The 21,570-nt window shown below is 40.1% G+C and overlaps 1 protein-coding gene across 1 annotated transcript in view; it reads right to left on the bottom strand.

Moving 5' to 3' along the window:
• The window catches only part of LOC140319899 (uncharacterized), a 45,508-nt gene extending 25,788 nt beyond the window's left edge, over positions 1-19,720 (bottom strand). The window contains exons 1-2 of the mRNA XM_072397672.1: positions 15,186-19,720; positions 14,599-14,789 (exon numbers count right to left, since the gene is read on the bottom strand). Of these exons, the coding sequence (XP_072253773.1) occupies positions 14,599-14,789; positions 15,186-19,720 (4,726 nt within the window). The remainder of the gene's footprint in view (positions 1-14,598; positions 14,790-15,185) is intronic.
• Positions 19,721-21,570: the final 1,850 nt, after the last annotated feature.

Raw genomic sequence — 21,570 nt, 5'->3', positions numbered from 1 at the left:
AAGACGAGTTCATCTCAAACACCAAACTTGGTCTATGTACTCATAATGACTTCCTGAGCAGCCGCAGGCTTACCTGCTATTCTGCTAGACCCCGCCATCGCTGCTTGCAGCTATATTTATTATTGATCTACTTTCCGCTGCAATTGAAGTCTATGGCAGCCCCATTAACGCAATGGTAAAAAGTTGTGAAATTTGGCACATCTAATTAGGACAGTCCCATTAGCAAATTCAACAAATTTCGTGCCCAAATTCAAAACTCTCTAGCGCCACCAACGGGTCAAAGTTTGAAGCCCATTCAGCTAAATAACTTTTGACTCGTTCATCCAAATTTCAAAAACAAGGTGTCGTTGGAATCCTTAGATCATGACAATTCCAACGCACCCTATGACGTCATTTTCCGTCTGACTAGATTTTCCGCCATCTTTGATTTTGTTGAAAACCTTAAAAAATTTTCACAGGTCACAAATTTTGACCAATTCTCATGAAAATTGGCACAGAGTATCTTTAGACCAATCCGCACAAAAGTTGCTCGTTTTTTACTTCAAATTTGACTTTGTTCAACCAGTACATCCAATCAAAGTTGATGGCGACTACGCCAAAAAGGACGTGAGGACATATCTCAGCAACAGTTTAATCTTTTCACATCAAACTCATAACACATATTCATAACTCGATTTTGAAGAGGCCCAAGAATCTTGGAGACCTTTGACCTATAGGTGGCGCTATATTTAGCAAAAATGCATTTTTGCTCATATCTTTGGACCTGTTTGTCCAAATTTCACAAATGAGGTACCGTTGTAATCCGTGGATATAGCCGAGGTCAACGAATCCTATGACGTCATTCGCGCCATCTTGGATTGTCCGCCATTTTGAATTATGTCAAAAACCTTCAAAACGCATTACAGGTCACCCAGATTGTCTGATTTCCACGGGACTTGACATATAGAATGTTCAGACTGAGCCTCACAATAGTTATTATCTGGATTTTTTTATTTCGTTTCCATTTGCCCGTAGCAGCCAATCAAACTCAGCGATGACGCACCAAACAGGACGTGAGGCCATATCTCAGCAACCATTTGCTCTTTTGACATCAAACTTCTAACACAGACTCAGAACCACGTCTGTAAGAAGCCCAAGAAGTCTGGTGCACTTCCACCCAGAGGGGGCGCTATAAGTAGAAAAACTGCATAATGCTCATAGCTTTGGAGCCGTTGGTTCAAATTGGACAAATGAGGTACCGTTGGAATCCCTGGATGAAGACGAGTTCATCTCAAACACCAAACATGGTCTATGGACTCATGATGCCTTCCTGAGCAGCCACGGGCTTACCTGCTATTCTGCTAGACCCCGTATCGCTGCTTGCAGCTATATTTAGGGGTCTAGCAGCGAAGCTGCAGAACCCTATTGTTTTAGTAGTTTTTCTTATTAGGGGTCTAGCAGCGAAGCTGCAGAACCCTATTGTTTTAGTAGCTTTTCTTATTATTCTTCTACTTTCCGCTGCAATTGAAGTCTATGGCAGCCCCATTAACGCAATGGTAAAAAGTTGTGAAATTTGGCCCATATCTTCAGGAACATCCCATTAGCAAATTCAACAAATTTCGTGCCCAAATTCAAAACTCTCTAGCGCCACCAACGGGTCAAATTTTGAAGCCCATTCAGCTAAATAACTTTTGACTCGTTAATCCAAATTTCAAAAACAACATATCGCTGGAATCCTTGGATCATGACGATTCCAACACACCATATGACGTCATTTTCCGTCTAACTAGATTTTCCGCCATCTTGGATTTTGTTGAAAGCCTTAAAAAATTTTCACAGGTCACAAATTTTGACCATTTCTCATGAAAATTGGCACAGAGTATCTTTGGACCAATCCGCACAAAAGTTGCTCGTTTTTTACTTCAAATTCGACTTTGTTCAACCAGTACATCCAATCAAAGTTGATGGCGACTACGCCAAAAAGGACGTGAGACCATATCTCAACAACAGTTTAATCTTTTGACATCAAACTCATAACACTTATTCATAACGCAATCTTAAAGAGGCCCAAGAATTTTGGAGACCTTTGACCTATAGGTGGCGCTATATTTAACAAAAATGCATTTTTGGTCATATCTTTGGACCCGTTTGTCCAAATTTCACAAATGAGGTATTGTATTAATCCCTGGACACAGCCGAGGTCAACCAAACCTACGACGTCATTCACGCCATCTTTGATTGTCCGCCATTTTGAATTATATCAAAAACCTTCAAAACACATTACAGGTCACCCAGATTGTCTGATTTCCACGGGACTTGAGACATAGAATCTTCAGACCAAGCCTCATAAGAGCTATCATGTGGAATTTTTTATTTCGTTTCCCTTTGCCCATAACAGCCAATCAAACTAAGTGATGACGCGCCAAACAGGACGTGAGGCCATATCTCAGCAACCAATTAATCTTTTGACATCAAACTTCTAACACAGACTCATGATCAAGTCTGTAAGAAGCCCAAAAAGTCTGGTGCACTTCCACCCAGAGGGGGTGCTATAAGTACAAAAACTGCATTTTGCTCATAGCTTTGGAGCCGTTGGTTCAAATTGGACAAATGAGGTACCGTTGGAATCCCTGGATGAAAACGAGTTAATCTCAAACACCAAACTTGGTCTGTGGACTCATGATGCCCTCCTGAGCAGCCGCAGGCTTGCCTGCTGTTCTGCTAGACCCCGTATCGCTGCTTGCAGCTATATTTAGGGGTCTAGCAGCGAAGCTGCAGAACCCTATTGTTTTAGTAGCTTTTCTTATTATTCTTCTACTTTCCGCTGCAATTGAAGTCTATGGCAGCCCCATTAACGCAATGGTAAAAAGTTGTGAAATTTGGCACATCTATTTAGCACATTCCCATTAGCAAATTCAACAAATTTCGTGCCCAAATTCAAAACTCTCTAGCGCCACCAATGGGTCAAAGTTTGAAGCCCATTCAGCTAATTAACTTTTGACTCGTTGATCCAAATTTCAAAAACAAGGCATCGTTGGAATCCTTGGATCATGACGAGTCCAACGCACCCTATGACGTCATTTTCCGTCTAACTAGATTTTCCGCCATCTTGGATTTTGTTGAAAACCTTAAAAAATTTTCACAGGTCACAAATTTTGACCAATTCTCATGAAAATTGGCACAGATTATCTTTGGACCAATCCGCACAAAAGTTGCTCGTTTTTTACTTCAAATTTGACTTTGTTCAACCAGTACATCCAATCAAATTTGATGGCGACTACGCCAAAAAGGACGTGAGGCCATATCTCAGCAACCGGTTAATCTTTTGACATCAAACTCATAACACATATTCATAACTCAATCTTAAAGAGGCCCAAGAATTTTGGAGACCTTTGACCTATAGGTGGCGCTATATTTAACAAAAATACATTTTTGCTCATAACGTTTGACCCGTTTGTTCAAATTTCACAAATGAGGTACCGTTGTAATCCCTGGATATAGCCGAGGGCAACACATCCTATGACGTCATTCGCGCCATCTTTGATTGTCCGCCATCTTGAATTATATCAAAAACCTTCAAAACGCATTACAGGTCACCCAGATTGTCTGAATTCCATGGGACTTGACATATAGAATCTTCAGACCAAGCCTCACAACAGCTATCACCTGGAATTTTTAAATTCGCTTCCCTTTGCCCGTAGCAGCCAATCAAACTCAGCGCTGACACGCCAAATAGGACGTGAGGCCATATCTCAGCAACGATTTAATCTTTTGACATCAAACTTATAACCCAGACTCATGACCAAGTTTTTAAGAGGCCCAAGAAGTCTGGTGAACGTCCACCCAGTGGGGGCGCTATAAGTAGAAAAACTGCATTTTGCTCATAGCTTTGGAGCCGTTGGTTCAAATTGGACAAATGAGGTACCGTTGGAATCCCTGGATGAAGACGAGTTCATTTCAAACACCAAACTTGGTCTATGGACTCATGATGCCTTTCTGAGCAGCCGCAGGCTTACCTGCTATTCTGCTAGACCCCGCCATCGCTGCTTGCAGCTATATTTAGGGGTCTAGCAGCGAAGCTGCAGAACCCTATTGTTTTACTAGCTTTTCTTATTATTATTATTATTCTTCTACTTTCCGCTGCAATTGAAGTCTATGGCAGCCCCATTAACGCAATGGTAAAAAGTTGTGAAATTTGGCACATCTATTTAGCACATTCCCATTAGCAAATTCAACAAATTTCGTGCCCAAATTCTAAACTCTCTAGCGCCACCAACGGGTCAAAGTTTGAAGCCCATTCAGCTAAATAACTTTTGACTCGTTGATCCAAATTTCAAAAACAAGGCATCGTTGGAATCCTTGGATCATGACGAGTCCAACGCACCCTATGACGTCATTTTCCGTCTAACTAGATTTTCCGCCATCTTGGATTTTGTTGAAAACCTTAAAAAATTTTCACAGGTCACAAATTTTGACCAATTCTCATGAAAATTGGCACAGAGTATCTTTAGGCCAATCCGCACAAAAGTTGCTCGTTTTTTACTTCAAATTTGACTTTGTTCAACCAGTACATCCAATCAAAGTTGATGGCGACTACGCCAAAAAGGACGTGAGGACATATCTCAGCAACAGTTTCATCTTTTGACATCAAACTCATAACACATATTCATAACTCGATCTCGAAGAGGCCCAAGAATTTTGGAGACCTTTGACCTATAGGTGGCGCTATATTTAGCAAAAATGCATGTTTGCTCATATCTTTGGACCCGTTTGTCCAAATTTCACAAATGAGGTACCGTTGTAATCCTTGGATATAGCCGAGGTCAACGAATCCTATGACGTCATTCGCGCCATCTTGGATTGTCCGCCATTTTGAATTATGTCAAAAACCTTCAAAACGCATTACAGGTCACCCAGATTGTCTGATCTCCACGGGACTTGACATATAGAATCTTCAGACCATGCCCCACAAGAGCTATCATGTGAAATTTTTATATTCACTTCCGTTTGCCCGTAGCAGCCAATCAAACTCAGCGATGACGCGCCAAACACGACGTGAGGCCATATCTCAGCAACCATTTAATCTTTTGACATCAAACTTCTAATACAGACTCATGACCAAGTCTGTATGAAGCCCAAGAAGTCAGGTGCACTTCCACCCAGTGGGGGCGCTGTAAGTACAAAAACTGCATTTTGCTCATAGCTTTGGAGCCGTTGGTTCAAATTGGACAAATGAGGTACCGTTGGAATCCCTGGATGAAGACGAGTTCATCTGAAATACCAAACTTGGTCTGTGGACTCATGATGCCCTCCTGAGCAGCCGCAGGCTTACCTGCTGTTCTGCTAGACCCCGCCATCGCTGCTTGCAGCTATATTTATTATTATTCTTCTACTTTCCGCTGCAATTGAAGTCTATGGCAGCCCCATTAACGCAATGGTAAAAAGTTGTGAAATTTGGCACATCTAATTAGGACAGTCCCATTAGCAAATTCAACAAATTTCGTGCCCAAATTCAAAACTCTCTAGCGCCACCAATATGTCAAAGTTTGAAGCCCATTCAGCTAAATAACTTTTGACTCGTTGATCCAAATTTCAAAAACAAGGCATCGTTGGAATCCGTGGATCATGACGAGTCCAACGCACCCTATGACGTCATTTTCCGTCTAACTAGATTTTCCGCCATCTTGGATTTTGTTGAAAACCTTAAAAAATTTTCACAGGTCACAAATTTTGACCAATTCTCATGAAAATTGGCACAGAGTATCTTTGGACCAATCCGCACAAAAGTTGCTTGTTTTTTACTTCAAATTCAACTTTGTTCACCCAGTACATCCAATCAAAATTGACGGCGACTACGCCAAAAAGGACGTGAGGCCATATCTCAGCAACAGTTTAATCTTTTGACATCAAACTCATAACAAATATTCATAACTCGATCTTGAAGAGGCCCAAGAATTTTGGAGACCTTTGACCTATAGGTGGCGCTATATTTCGAAAAAATGCATTTTTGCTCATATCTTTGGACACGTTTGTCCAAATTTCATAAATGACGTACCATTGTAATCCGTGGATATAGCCGAGGTCAACGAATCCTATGACGTCATTCGCGCCATCTTGGATTGTCCGCCATTTTGAATTATGTCAAAAACCTTCAAAACGCATTACAGGTCACCCAGATTGTCTGATTTCCACGGGACTTGACACATAGAATCTTCAGACCAAGCCTCACAAGAGCTATCATGTGGATTTTATTATTTCGTTTCCTTTTGCCCGTAGCAGCCAATCAAACTCAGCAATGACGCGCCAAACAGGACGTGAGGCCGTATTTCAGCAACCATTTAATCTTTTGACATCAATCTTCTAATACAGACTCATGACCAAGTCTGTATGAAGCCCAAGAAGTCTGGTGCACTTCCACCCAGTGGGGGCGCTATAAGTACAAAAACTGCATTTTATTCATAGCTTTGGAGCCGTTGGTTCAAATTGGACAAATGAGTTACCGTTGGAATCCCTGGATGAAGACGAGTTCATTTCAAACACCAAACTTGGTCTATGGTCTCATGATGCCTTTCTGAGCAGCCGCAGGCTTACCTGCTGTTCTGCTAGACCCCGCCATCGCTGCTTGCAGCTATATTTAGGGGTCTAGCAGCGAAGCTGCAGAACCCTATTGTTTTAGTAGTTTTTCTTATTATTATTCTTCTACTTTCCGCCACCATTGAAGTCTATGGCAGCCCCATTAACGCAATGGTAAAAAGTTGTGAAATTTGGCACATCTATTTAGCACATTCCCATTAGCAAATTAAACAAATTTCGTGCCCAAATTCAAAACTCTCTAGCGCCACCAACATGTCAAAGTTTCAAGCTCATTCAGCTAAATAACTTTTGACTCGTTGATCCAAATTTCAAAACCAAGGCATCGTTGGAATCCTTGGATTATGACGAGTCCAACGCACCCTATGACGTCATTTTCCGTCTGACTAGATTTTCCGCCATCTTGGATTTTGTTGAAAACCTTAAAAAATTTTCACAGGTCACAAATTTTGACCAAATCTCATGAAAATTGGCACATAGTATCTTTAGACCAATCCGCACAAAAGTTAGGAGATGGATTTTTCAATTTCGACTTTGTTATTTAGCTACATCAATTCAAAGTTGGCGGCGACTACGCCAAAAAGGACGTGAGGCCATATCTCAGCAACAGTTTAATCTTTTGACATCAAACTTATAACACATATTCATAACTCGATCCCAAACAGTCCCAAGAATTATAGTGATCTTTGACCTATAGGGGGCGCTATATTTAGCAAAAATGCATTTTTGCTCATAACTTTGGACCCGTTTGTCCAAATTTCACATATGAGGTACCGTTGTAATCCCTGAATATATCCGAGGTCAACCAATACTATGACGTCATGTGCGCCATCTTTAATTGTCTGCCATTTTGAATTATATCAAAAACATTCAAAACGCATTACAGGTCACCCAGATTGTCTGATTTCCACGGGACTTGACATATAGAATGTTCAGACCAAGCCTCACAAGAGCTATCATGAGGAATTTTTTATTTTGTTTCCCTTTGCCCGTAGCAGCCAATCAAACTCAGCGATGACGCGCTAAACAGGACGTGAGGCCATATCTTAGCAACCATTTGATCTTTTGACATCAAACTTCTAACACAGACTCATGACCAAGTCTGTAAGAGGCCCAAGAAGTCTGGTGAACGTCCACCCAGAGGGGGCGCTATAAGTAGAAAAACTGCATTTTGCTCATAGCTTTGGAGCCGTTGGTTCAAATTGGACAAATGAGGTACCGTTGGAATCCCTGGATGAAGACGAGTTCATTTCAAACACAAAACTTGGTCTATGGACTCATGATGCCTTCCTGAGCAGCCGCAGGCTTACATGCTGTTCTGCTAGACCCCGCCATCGCTGCTTGCAGCTATATTTAGGGGTCTAGCAGCGTAGCTGCAGAACCCTATTGTTTTAGCTGTTTTTCCTATTATTATTGATCTACTTTCCGCTGCAATTGAAGTCTATGGCAGCCCCATTAACGCAATGGTAAAAAGTTGTGAAATTTGGCACATCTAATTAGGACAGTCCCATTAGCAAATTCAACAAATTTCGTGCCCAAATTCAAAACTCTCTAGCGCCACCAACATGTCAAAGTTTGAAGCCCATTCAGCTAAATAACTTTTGACTCGTTGATCCAAATTTCAAAAACAAGGTATCGTTGGAATCCTTGGATCATGACGATTCCAACGCATCCTATGACGTCATTTTCCGTCTAACTAGATTTTCCGCCATCTTGGATTTTGTTGAAAACCTTAAAAAATTTTCACAGGTCACAAATTTTGACCAATTCTCGTGAACATTGGCACAGATTATGTTTGGACCAATCCGCACAAAAGTTGCTCGTTTTTTACTTCAAATTCGACTGTGTTCACCCAGTACATCCAATCAAAGTTGACGGCGACTACGCCAAAAAGCACGTGAGACCATATCTCAGCAACCAGTTAATCTTTTGACATCAAACTCATAACACATATTCATAACTCGATCTTGAAGAGGCCCAAGAATTTTGGAGAACTTTGACCTATAGGTGGCGCTATATTTAGCAAAAATGCATTTTTCCTCATAACTTTTGACCCGTTTGTCCAAATTTCACAAATTAGGTACCGTTGTAATCCATGGATATAGCCGAGGTCAACGAATCCTATGACGTCATTCGCGCCATCTCGGATTGTCCGCCATTTTGAATTATGTCAAAAACCTCCAAAACGCATTACAGGTCACCCAGATTGTCTGATTTCCACGGGACTTGACACATAGAATCTTCAGACCAAGCCTCACAAGAGCTATTATGTGAAATTTTTAAATTCGCTTCCGTTTGCCCGTAGCAGCCAATCAAACTCAGCAATGACGCGCCAAACAGGACGTGAGGCCATATCTCATCAACCATTTGATCTTTTGACATCAAACTTATAACACAGACTCATGACCAAGTCTTTAAGAGGCCCAAGAAGTCTGGTGAACGTCCACCCAGTGGGGGCGCTATAAGTAGAAAAACTGCATTTTGCTCATAGCTTTGGAGCCGTTGGTTCAAATTGGACAAATGAGGTACCGTTGGAATCCCTGGATGAAGACGAGTTCATTTCAAACACCAAACTTGGTCTATGGACTCATAATGCCTTCCTGAGCAGCCGCAGGCTTACCTGCTGTTCTGCTAGACCCCGCCATCGCTGCTTGCAGCTATATTTAGGGGTCTAGCAGCGAAGCTGCAGAACCCTATTGTTTTAGTAGTTTTTCTTATTAGGGGTCTAGCAGCGAAGCTGCAGAACCCTATTGTTTTAGTAGCTTTTCCTATTATTATTATTAGGGGTCTAGCAGCGAAGCTGCAGAACCCTATTGTTTTAGCTGTTTTTCTTATTATTAGGGGTCTAGCAGCGAAGCTGCAGAACCCTATTGTTTTACTAGCTTTTCCTATTATTATTATTATTAGGGGTCTAGCAGCGAAGCTGCAGAACCCTATTGTTTTACTAGCTTTTCCTATTATTATTAGGGGTCTAGCAGCGAAGCTGCAGAACCCTATTGTTTTAGTAGCTTTTCTTATTATTATTATTATTATTATTATTCTTCTACTTTCCGCTGCAATTGAAGTCTATGGCAGCCCCATTAACGCAATGGTAAAAAGTTGTGAAATTTAGCAGATCTATTTAGGACATTCCCATTAGCAAATTCAACAAATTTGGTGAGCAAATTCAAAATTCTCTAGCGCCACCAACATGTCAAAGTTTAAAGCCCATTCAGCTAAATAACTTTTGACTCGTTGATCCAAATTTCAAAAACTAGATATCGTTTGAATCCTTGGATCATGACGATTCCAACGCACCCTATGACGTCATTTTCCGTCTGACTAGATTTTCCGCCATCTTGGATTTTGTTGAAAACCTTCAAAAAGTTTCACAGGTCACACATTTTGACCAATTCTCATGAAAATTGGCACAGAGTATCTTTGTACAAATCCGCACAAAGGATACGAAGCGGATTTTTCAATTTCGACTTTGTTCACCAAATATAATCAATCAAAATTTGCGGCGACTACGCCAAAAAGGACGTGAGGCCATATCTCAGCAACCGGTTGGTCTTTTGACATCAAACTCCTACCACAGACTCAGGACTCGTTCTTTAAGAGGCCCAAGAATTGTAGTGATCTTTGACCTATAGGGGGCGCTATATTTAGCAAAAATGCATTTTTGCTTATATCTTTGGACCCATTTGTCCAAATTTCACAAATGAGGTACTGTTGTTATCCCTGGATATAGCCGAGGTCAACACACACTATGACTTCATGAGCGCCATCTTGGATTGTCCGCCATTTTGAATTATATCAAAAACCTTCAAAACACATTACAAGTCACCCAGATTGTCTGATTTCCACGGGACCTGACACATAGATTTTTCAGACCAAGCCTCATAAAAGGTATCATGTGTATTTTTTAATCTAGCTTCCGTTTGCCTGTAGCAGCCAATCAAACGCTAACACCGCTGAACATGAAGTCAGGCCATATCTCGACAACCATTTGATGTTTTGACTTCAAACTTCTAACAGACCCGTGACCACTTTTTTGAGAGACCCAAAAATTTGAGTGACGTTTGGAAGATATAGGTATTTTATGTGGGCATATACTGTATCTTAGTAATGATAATAACAATAAAAGAAAAAACATGATCAAGAGTATTTTAAACAATTTTTTTAATACCAAAATCATCAACTCAACAAAACAAAATTTGTAGTTGTACAACATTTGATATGAATGAGATCATCCCAGAGCATGAGTATAACCACAGAGGAAGTTCCCCCATTTTTTTAAGTGAAAAGGGAATTGAGACAAGGTTTTAGGAGGATTACCTAACTAAACGCAGAATAAGGTCTTACTAAGTCAGTGATACATTTAGAAGCCGATCCATTCAATGTTGTTGTTTTTTTTATTAAAAATTTTTTAAAATGTATCTTAAATTTCACTGCCAGCGAGTGCAGCTTAATGAAAACAAAGGTGAAGTATTTCGTGTTTTTGTACTTTTGTACAGTTGCATCCTGGACAAGATGTACTGTGGGTAAAGCTGGCTTTACACCGAAAGACATGAAAAAGATTTGTTTAAGATTTGTGAAAGACTACTGTGAGATAACAGCTCACTAGTTGGACATTGTCCAGTCATACTCGCTCAATATGTAACTAGTGGAAAGGCAGTGTGCTGTGCTTCTGTCATTACTTGAGATTTCGGCAGGACTTATCAAATCTATTCTCAGACTTAAGACTGAAAAAAAGTATAGTGTAAGGCCAGCTTAAGGTAATTTGAGTAAGGCTTGTATAAAGTAAGTTGCAATAATCTAGTTTTGATGTGGTGAAAGCATGAAGTACTGTGCGGAGTTCCCCAAGGACTGTGTCGTCAGAGCAAGGCCTCTGTGATGAACATAAATTTCAGCTGAGGTTACCTTATTACATAGAGACTTTGCAGTATGCACAAACAATTTGACTGCAGGAGCAGTCAGTACCTTCACTGTTTATAAGAGTCACAAAAGCAAGCATGGAGTTGATGTCTTGAAAATTTGTAGCTGCAGAAGTAGTAGAGGAGATAGGAGACTGCTCCAGACAGTCTCAGCAAGTGTCCGCAGCAAACGTTAAGAAGCCAAATCAACTTGTAGAACTGTGTTGATACGTCCACAGATTATATCCATCGGCTCTGAGCAGTCGAGTTGAGAAGATCTTCCATTATGGTGATCATAGCACAGTGTTTTCCTGTTGTTCCATGGATGTTGTTAAAGCGACATGACCCTCAGTGCACATACAATACCTGGCAATGAACAATGTGTTGTAAGAAAAAATCGCATAAAACATGCATACTAGATAGGTTGGTACATGTTCCTCAGCAGGCCAATCAAACAAAATAAAGCACTTCATTCCTAATATTGAACAACATAGAAAAATGACAATTAAAATGTAGTTTGGAACAGTCTGTATACTTACATGTTTTGTCACTGAGAAACATTTCTTGGAATCACATTTCTGCAGTTCAGAAGGTGTACAGTGAAACACAGCAGTCTTTAGGAATGACCATGGATAGTAAAGGTTGATGGCCATCAACAGGTTCTGTGGCTGGTACAAATCATTCAGTGGGCTGCAGATGTTGGACATACATCTAGTAATGAATAAATCAAAGAAATTTTCAGCATTGGCAAAATAAATAGGTTATACATTTATTTAAAGGAAAAGCATGAATTGATACTCACGTAATGAAATTAAATCAAGGACCATTAAGTCAGACTGCTGTCATTTTTTTTCTTCAAATGGGTCTTGGACGGCCAGGGTTCAGTTGGAAATACCCAAATACAGGCATGGACCACAGGTGGAAAACTACTGTGAGCAATAAACACAGAACAATGTTTGTTCATTAAATCTTGTGAAAGATACATGAATTTCTAATTGTGGAAGGGGAGATACTCACAAAATTTCCATAATTTCTCGTGTCTGTTTCCAATAATCATATTTTCAAGAGGTGTAGTTTCTTTTGAAGTTCCAGGGCACAGATGAAGACATTTCAGCTTTGCGAAGCACCAAGGATGCAAAAGTCAAATGAGTGACAGCTGCTTTTGCAGGTTGTATAGCTGATGTTCAAAAGTCTTTGCAGGTTTCATCATCTGTGTATGCCGTGGGAATTGAACCAGGTAGATAGGCAAGGTCCACACAGCTTTTTAAGTTTTGGGAAAACATGATTTGTACAGTTCTTTGACATCAGTAAGCTTACAAACATTTTGTTGTGCACCTTAAAGTGGGCAATATTCCTTAGTTGGCTTTTGCAAAATAACTGCCCATTTTTAAGTAATCCTTAAGTAATACTTAACTCTATTACAAATGCACAGTGATGAAATAAAAACAACAAGTAAACCAAAAAAGCCTATCAACAATTCATCTTCAATGGGACACACAACACAGAAATTGAAAACAAAAAATACTGAAAATGAAGGCAAATGCAATAGCCTTGTGTTACTCACTCACGCACACAATTAATGCAGTGAATGGTCCCATAACTGTCAAAACAGAATTTTTACATTAAATTAACATTATAAAATAGTGTACAATAGAAACATTATTAGAAAATAGTACACAGTGTTAAAAGACCCTGTTTACAAAACTGGATCACAAGTGAGCAGGACTTCAGGAGATGTAGACATTTGACAAAAGGTTATGTTCTTATTGTAAGTATGCCATTCTGTATCCCTAGAAATGAACCATGCAAACAACAAAATTGTCTCTTTTGTTTAGACACGGCAACCGATTCTATATATTACAGAAACTGTCTGTACCATGCATGATCGAGCTGATCTGGTTCTTAAACAACTTTATGTTTAAAATGTCTTTATCTTTGTTATTACAAAGATAACCAAGAAAAGATGCTGCATAGAAAGTGTAGCACAATTGAGTTTTTTTAGAAGGAAGGTGAACATAGTGCTGATTAGACAGTTGAATGACAAACAAAGTTAGAAATTACAGCATAGCCATCCCTGCCCACTTGTGATCAATTGTAAAAACAAAGAAACAAGAATGAAATGAAGTAACAAGTTTTCCAAAAGAAGTTTGGTTTAAGGTTGTGTCACAAACTTTTAATATGTATGGCTTTTTCCTTTAAAAAAAGAAAAAACTTATGTTTTTAAAAAGAGCACACAGCATATTGAACTAAATCTCAAATAAGCCTGGAACTGTAATGGATAAAACACATTTTTAAAACTCCTTACATTCACGTTATAATTAGATAGGCCTAATGATTCAATGGCTTCAAATGAGCTGACTGAGCATATCATTTATTTATCGAGACAATAAATTGTCTGAAATGTATGAAAATACATTTTCACCAAGCTTATGTTTAGATATTGTTCAATGTGCTTTTATTTGGAGACCAGGGCTAGTTTATGCAAGGGTAGTCAGTACAGGAGATAAAGTGCAAGTGCAGTGACTATGGGGCAGTGACTAAAAATAAACTAAGAGTAAAATGACTGTAGTCTTAAATGGACCCATCTGTTAAGATCTGTTAAGATCTTAACAAGTGATCTTAACAGATATGATCTTAACAGATCTTACTGTTAAGATCATATCTGTTAAGATCTTAACAGTAGCCCACTCCAAAAGCATGAACATAATTGTGTGCCAACTAATCTGTCAATGATGAACTGAAAGAGAGGGAGAAAGTTACTAAGTAGCTGTGATAGCTGGGGTTGCACTTGCGACAATCACAAAATATCAGACAGACACTCATATTATTTTTTTTCTTTTGTTTGGAAGTATGCTAACCAGCCCTGGTCTCCAAAACACAAAACTTCTTTTGGAAAATAGATTAAATACCCTCCCACTCCCTGCAAGGAGCCGTCCTGTATATCGCTCTCTCCTTGCGACCCACCCAAACCCCAAATAGCGGACGGAACATCTAATGGTGAATAATTCACATTGCAAACACAAATATTACAACAGTGAGATAAGAATTGCTTCATGGAAACTGTAGTATGTCTGTACAACATCGACATCAACATCTCTTACATCTTTACAGTACACATGATCTATTAACGTACCTCTTTCTGTTGTAGCTGCTTGGACGTGTTGAGTGTATCCATGTTGTTCCAGGAATTTTGCCACAGTAGACGAAACAAAGACATCCTCATTGAAGTCTCCCATGATCACCTTCCTCCCTGCATGCTTCTCAAGTTCAAAGACGACCTGTGATAACTGCTGTCGAAACATGTCAATCTTGTAGGAACTTGGCCTGTACAAAACAACAGCAGTCAAATTTACATGAGATATATGGAAATACAAACATTCCAAGTTGCATCTCGTTGGAATTGACACCTGCACATCAATGTTGTCTGAATAATACAAACCAACTCCTCCTCTTTGCTGATGTTTCAATGCTGTAAAAACTGTGTCAGAGTCATCGTAACAGTTCTCTCTTGGATTGTGATTAAAGACATATCCTGGTAGTTGTGGTTGGTCTTTGCTGTCTGCATTGAGCCATGTTTCTGTTAAGCAAATACAGTCAGCTTTCATGAGGGTTTTGTGGGATCGCATGTCGTCAAAGTGAGCATTCAAACTCTGTACATTGTGGAGTGCAATTGTGCAGACCGGATCAATGTCAGCTGAACCAATACTTTTAAAGTTGAACTTTGGCAAGCTCTTCATGGCCGTGTCTACTTTGTCATCACAAAATATAGCTGCCTCTTTAAAGTCCTCAATAATCAGTCCATCAAGAGTTCTCACCCGACTCAATGCAACATATGCTTGCCCTGCAGCAAAGATTTTGTTGAGTGATACAACAGCTCTGTCCACAGTAAGGCCTTGGCACTTATGTACTGTCATTGCCCAAGCCAGGGTGAGAGGAAATTGCCTTCGTATTCCACCAGCGTTTGATACTTGATCCTCTTGTACCTCCACAATTGTAGAGCGTTCAGAACTTCTTTTGGATTTCGACCTCTGCATCTTTCCAACATTAGGGTCTTCAAACTCAACATGGATAGCAATAGGAATGTCATCCTCATCTTCACCATTAATAATTTCCACAACCGTACCACACACACCATTGACAAGGCCGTCAGACACGTCTATATTTTTCTTCAACATCACCTTTGCACCAATGCCCAATGACACACACCTTGGCAAGCATGAGTTGAACACCTTTGTATGGAAGCCTAATTTTGGTTCCATTCTTCCAGTTTTGGGACTCCGTGTAAAATCTTGGGCATCTATGCTGATTGCATCTGGGCAATGCTCTTGCAATCTGGTAATATTGTATTTATCAACCTCTGCATTTGTAGCATATATGTGAATGTCTGTGGAGCCTTCACCAGTTTCACGTTGCTTTAATGCAAGGACATCACGGGCACTGAGACATTCATTCTTTTTACGAACTCTGAAGCGATTCAGCATATCCGCAAAATCTGCATTTTCTTGCCTCAAAACTTCAGTAAGCTCCGCAACTTCAAAGTTGTTGTCCCACATGTTGACTTCTGTGTTGTCAGAAAAAAGAGGTGTGCCTTTGACAGGTCTCAACTGAAAGAAGTCACCCACGCAAATTAGGGAAACATTTCCAAACAAAGAATAATCACCAGTCTGTTTGATTTGACGTAGTCTGCCATGAACGTAGGCCAAAAGACGGTGGTCAACCATGGACACTTCATCGATGATCAAAATGTGCAAGTTTCGCATTTTCATCCTTAAAGTATTGACCTTCTCATCACCAAGAGGTTGATAAGGCAGTTTAACATTTGCACCAATGGAGAATGTATTGTGAATAGTTGCAGCACCAATGTTATATGCAGCCACACCAGTGGGTGCTGTAAGAAGCACAGTCAGATCCTCTGGATTGTCAGCAATTTGTGACAGCAGTCGTGTAGATTCGTAGTGGATGGCTTTGATCAAATGGGATTTACCTGTTCCTGCTCCACCAGTAATGAACAATCGCAACGGTTCAGGATTCTGTCCAAAGAGTATCTGCAGACACCACTGACGAACAGCATAAAATATTGCTGCCTGTTCTTCATTCAATGTTCGCAATAAACCGAGTGCAGTCTCTTGGGGCATTGTCATGTGATTAGTTTCCAAAGTGCATGTAGTCTTTGGGTTTGCTGTCAGGTCGGGAATAAGATCACCAACATCATCACTGCCTTCTTCATCATCTACAGCTTTGTTTTTCATGATATCCAAACAACTGAGACGTACCCTTTCTGTTTCCGGACATATCTGAGCCCAAGCGTCTTCTAAATCAATGTCGTTATCCAACAGTTCTTTGGCTTTGTCAATCTCATCGCTTTCTTTTTCAAATAAAGCTTTATTGGAGTCCACAATTGATTGCACTTTTTCAATGTCAGTGCCACATTTCACCGCACCACTTGTGTAAAACTGTTCGTATGTATCAAACTGAGGTGGTCTGAGGTGCGAGTCTTCATAATAGGGCAAAAACAGCTGCAGCAATGAATGAAAGTACTTTTCCGGATTTTTTGTTGGTGAAAACCTGGGATATCTCACGACAGCAGGCTGTGTTCTGGTCCTTTTTCTGATGAAGCCACGGTTGTTGTTGAGTTGGATTATGTCATGTGATTCTCTTTGTTGTGAACCCTCAGACTTTGAAATAACTCTGTATTGAGAGCAAAAGCTGGCAAGGCATAACTCTTCCATTTCTGCTGATCGAGGTCTGCTCTTGTATCGTTCCACCACATTAGTCATCCAAATGCTACTCTCATCATCAGACTGTTGGAGCTGAGCTTTAGCTTGGAGCACATGCAAAGGCAAACTCATCCTAACAGGATTTTCACCGACAGGAATAAACTGTACTTCACGAGAACATTCCTTTAAGTGCATACGTGTCAATCTATACACTGCCTCTTGAGCTGAAACTTCTCTGTTGTGCAGGTAGACACTGCCGAGCTGTTTGAACGCAGCTTTTGCATCAAGATTGCCATTCCTCGCCTCATTCTGTGCACGCTGTAACAGCAAACCCATTTCTTGCTCTGCTTTTGTGATGTATGACAGTATGTAGACCACAACAGAAAAGGCATCGGTGACAAACTGAATGTCCATGTTTCCTTGCCAAGCACGCAGTAAGTCTTTATTGTACTGGTTCACCCAAATTTCAGAAGGATTTCGCTTAAGGACAATGCTTTTCTTTTTGGAACATATGTTGTATGCTCTCTCAAACAGGCCTTGATGTATCCCAAGAGACTCAAAAAAAGCATCAACTGTATCATAATTCAAGTCAGGATTGTCCAGCGCTGTTTTCACTTTCTTTATGATTGCATTGGCATTGGTATTGTCATCTTTTCCACTCAAGTCCTCTGAGTTCCCACTTCTTGTAAAGAAAGTACGGCTTGATGGAGGTCGTGGGAAATTGAATCGACACACTGTATTTTTCTTACGGCATGTTTTGGAGTGTTTGGTGCTATGTTTTTGAACACTGTTCACAACCTCATGAAGCTCTGCATCAGACTCTGGTGGAATCTCACATGAAATGTATCGGTCTATGAAAGTTACCACATCGGCATCACTGTCTTTATCAATCTTTGGTGCATTTTCCACCCAAAACAAACAGTGAACATGAGGAGAACCACGCTGTTGGAATTCAACTCGATAGAAGTAGTCCTTTATTTTCCCTATGGGTTCAGCTGGTGACATGATTACATCACGAAGAAAACAATGCCATCGATGATCAAACATTCTTGCTGCAGTAACTGGATTTCTTCCAATCAGCGCACATTTTTCAGACCAGTCAAGATCCTCCACAGGTGTTTCTTTTCCTTCCAACCTCAAAAGAGAACCAAGCATTTCGGGCCATCTCAGATCAGCACTTGACATGCTTATGAAAAATGTTGGAATTGACAGTTGTCGAATCATACTGAACAAATCTTTCTGTACTGACATCCAGTAAGGTGGGGTTCCACGAATTCCTCGCAAGAACTTGTACCCTTCATCATTTCGTAATATTTTACTTAGTGAATCTGAGTTCAACAACAGGTCTGATGCTTCTTTCAGAGATGACTTGCCACCACCTTTGCGCATTGCCACTGATACACCAGATATGACTTGATGCACTTCTGACATGTATTGTGCATAAAAAATGTAGTCTGTGTTGCGACCAAAACGTCCATCAGCATTGAGAATGCGACAGTTCAGGTAACGTGACAGAGTTATTTTTGATTCCCTTTCATCGTGGAATGTAGGTCCACCCAATGGAAACAGAACAGGAAAGCATTTGGCCTCGTTGGTTTTATCAGATAGCAACCGAACCGGACTGTTGCCTTCAGCTGGTGCTATGCTCAGTATATCCTGGAAATTCTGATCAATGATCTCTGAACCCAGATTGACAGGTTGCAATGATGTGTCTGACAAGAGGCCACCCTGGTCTTTAATGTAGGTCAGTTCCTCCTCTGCTTGCTCTTCAAGGTTATTTTCATCATCACTGTTAGCGGGTAGCTCTTCGGTGTCCTCATTTGCCTCGCATTGATCACTTCCATTCAGAGTGTTTACCCATTCATCATTAAAAATCACATCATCATACCACTTATTGTTTGCGATCAAATACCTCAGTGCATTTCTTACACGATCAGTGTGCACATACATGTATTCATAATGACCTTTGTATGTCAACTTCCGTTTGAGTTTGACTCTTATCATTTTGTCATCACACTCGTTCCTTGGAAGAACATTTGTCACGCTACTGTTATCAACAGGTACAGAGACACATGGACCATGGCAAGCTCTTTGACGGCCTCGGGGCAAACACAGCAGCTTCATAAAGGGAATGTGACGAGCAATGAGATGTTCCTCCAAAGAGTTCAGACATTTCAGCTCAGGTGGAATTTCATCCAAATGCATGTTGTTAGTGACACTCTCTTCTGGTAGTTTTCCTCTAAGCATTTTTTGATGGCAGCAATGGCAAACCCATAATTTGCTAAAAGGACTATCAGACAAATGACATTCCTGCCCACATTCAGTATCACAAACATGTAAATATTGTAATGTTATACACCGCTTAGCCAGTGCAGCAACCTCTGGTCTTTTGCTTTCATAATGACATCTTTTACACTCAATCACTTGTTTCCTGAAAAGTAAGCGATGACAAACAGAGCATACGTATTCAGGACCACGGCTGACGTCTTGACGAAACTGACCAATGACAAAGTCAATGTCTTGTTGCTTCTTTCTCATATTTGCATAAGTGTCATTGCTAGTCTTAATTTTGTTTTCGCGCATTTCATCATTTTCATGATATTTCATCTTGATATTCTCCTTGACTTTATTTTGAAACACAATATTGCTCCTGTATTTCGTATGACTATAATCACGAACTTTATATTGAAACACAATGTTGCTTTTGTATTTCGTATGACTATAATCACGAATTTTATTTTGAAACATGATGTTGCTCCTGTATTTCGTATGACTATAATCACGAACTTTATTTTGAAACATGATGTTGCTCCTGTATTTCGTATGACTATAATCACGAACTTTATTTTGAAACATGATGTTGCTCCTGTATTTCATATGACTATAATCACGAACTTTATTTTGAAACACGATGCTGCTTTTGTATTTCGTATGACTATAATCACGAACTTTATCTTGAAACACGATGTTGCTTTTGTATTTCCTAAGACTATAATCACGAACTTTATTTTGAAACAAGATGTTTGTCTTATAAGTGTTTTTTGATGATTCACACTTTGATTTTTTATAATTTGGATCAGTACCATATTTATTTTTACGCTGTGCAAGTATATGTGCCTTGAACTGCATTTGGGTTCCATAGTTTTTGTTGAAATAATCACATTTCTTTTTCCGAAACTCTGAATTTTTGCTGTTCTTCTGAAAATTTTTACGAGATGTCTCACGTTTGGAAGTCCTAATGCACTCATATTCATTATATTTTGTCTTTTCAGTCTCAATTTTTCGTTTCTTCACATTGATGTCACTGCATCGTAGACGTTCTTTTTCTGCTTTCTTGTCTGACTCAGTGAACTTTCTCTTCCGCTGGGGTCTTAACTGTTCATCACCGATAGACTGGCATGTTCCGGCACAAGGACTCTGTGTATTCCTGTTTTTGACACATGTTACAACCTCATAATGATTGGCAGTGTGACTTAAATATATACAGTTCTGAATGTGTGGTTGTACAGTAGGTCTGTGCATGTTCCATCTCCCATCATTTAAGGTGAAGATAGTAGTTTGGAATAAATCGGCGGCAGCAAATATGTCGATCTCTTTTGCCCAGGTCCCACAGTAGTAAATCCTTGATTTTGTGACATAGTCCTGCACAGATGTATATTCATTTCTTAAATACTGTGCAAATTTACCACTGTTGTTCTGAAGGTGTCGTACAACAGCCCGTCTTATTTTCAAATGTTTCTCCTCATCGTGACAGACACTGAAGGCAAGACAACGATAAAAACAGTTTCCATCTGGTTTTATGCTTTTAATGTTGCAAGGACACCCCATCTCATCCACGTCAGCTATCATTTGGTCTTTGTCAGTATTTTCATTTGACAATCCTAATTTATTGCACAAGTAATCGCGGTCCTGCCGGGTCAGTGGTTTGAAAGGCTGCTTGACAATCGTTACATTGCTCACGATGACATCATCAGGAGCGTCCAAACACCTGTTCACATCAGGATCGGCAGTCACGTTAACGGAAGTTACCGTTTTATTATCAACATCGTTTATATTCTGAGCAACCTCAGTCGGTCCACCAGAGGACTGCTGCTTGCAAACTTTGTGTTTACCTGTTAGCACTTTGCTGTACAGCGGGCGGATGTGTGAAGTAGTTGTGACGTGACTGGACGATGGCTCGGTCATCTGTGCTCGTGTGTCAGAACGGATGTTGCTTACCACTTTCACTCCCGTCACTTCAAAGCTCGGTGTCCGTACGTTAAACGATCGTGCATAATCATACACAAAGCTAACCAGAGACTGTACAGAGCTAATGTATACAACACAACTAGCATTCTCACCTTGCTGGTTAATCCTTGCACTTGCATGTGAATCCACAAAGGCAAATC

This window comes from Leuresthes tenuis, unplaced genomic scaffold (assembly GCF_036924035.1).
Source record: "Leuresthes tenuis unplaced genomic scaffold, fLeuTen1.0.hap1 SCAF_12, whole genome shotgun sequence".
NCBI lineage: Eukaryota > Metazoa > Chordata > Actinopteri > Atheriniformes > Atherinopsidae > Leuresthes > Leuresthes tenuis.
Note: the sequence above shows the minus strand (reverse complement) of the source record. Positions and strands in the feature narration are given on the sequence as shown.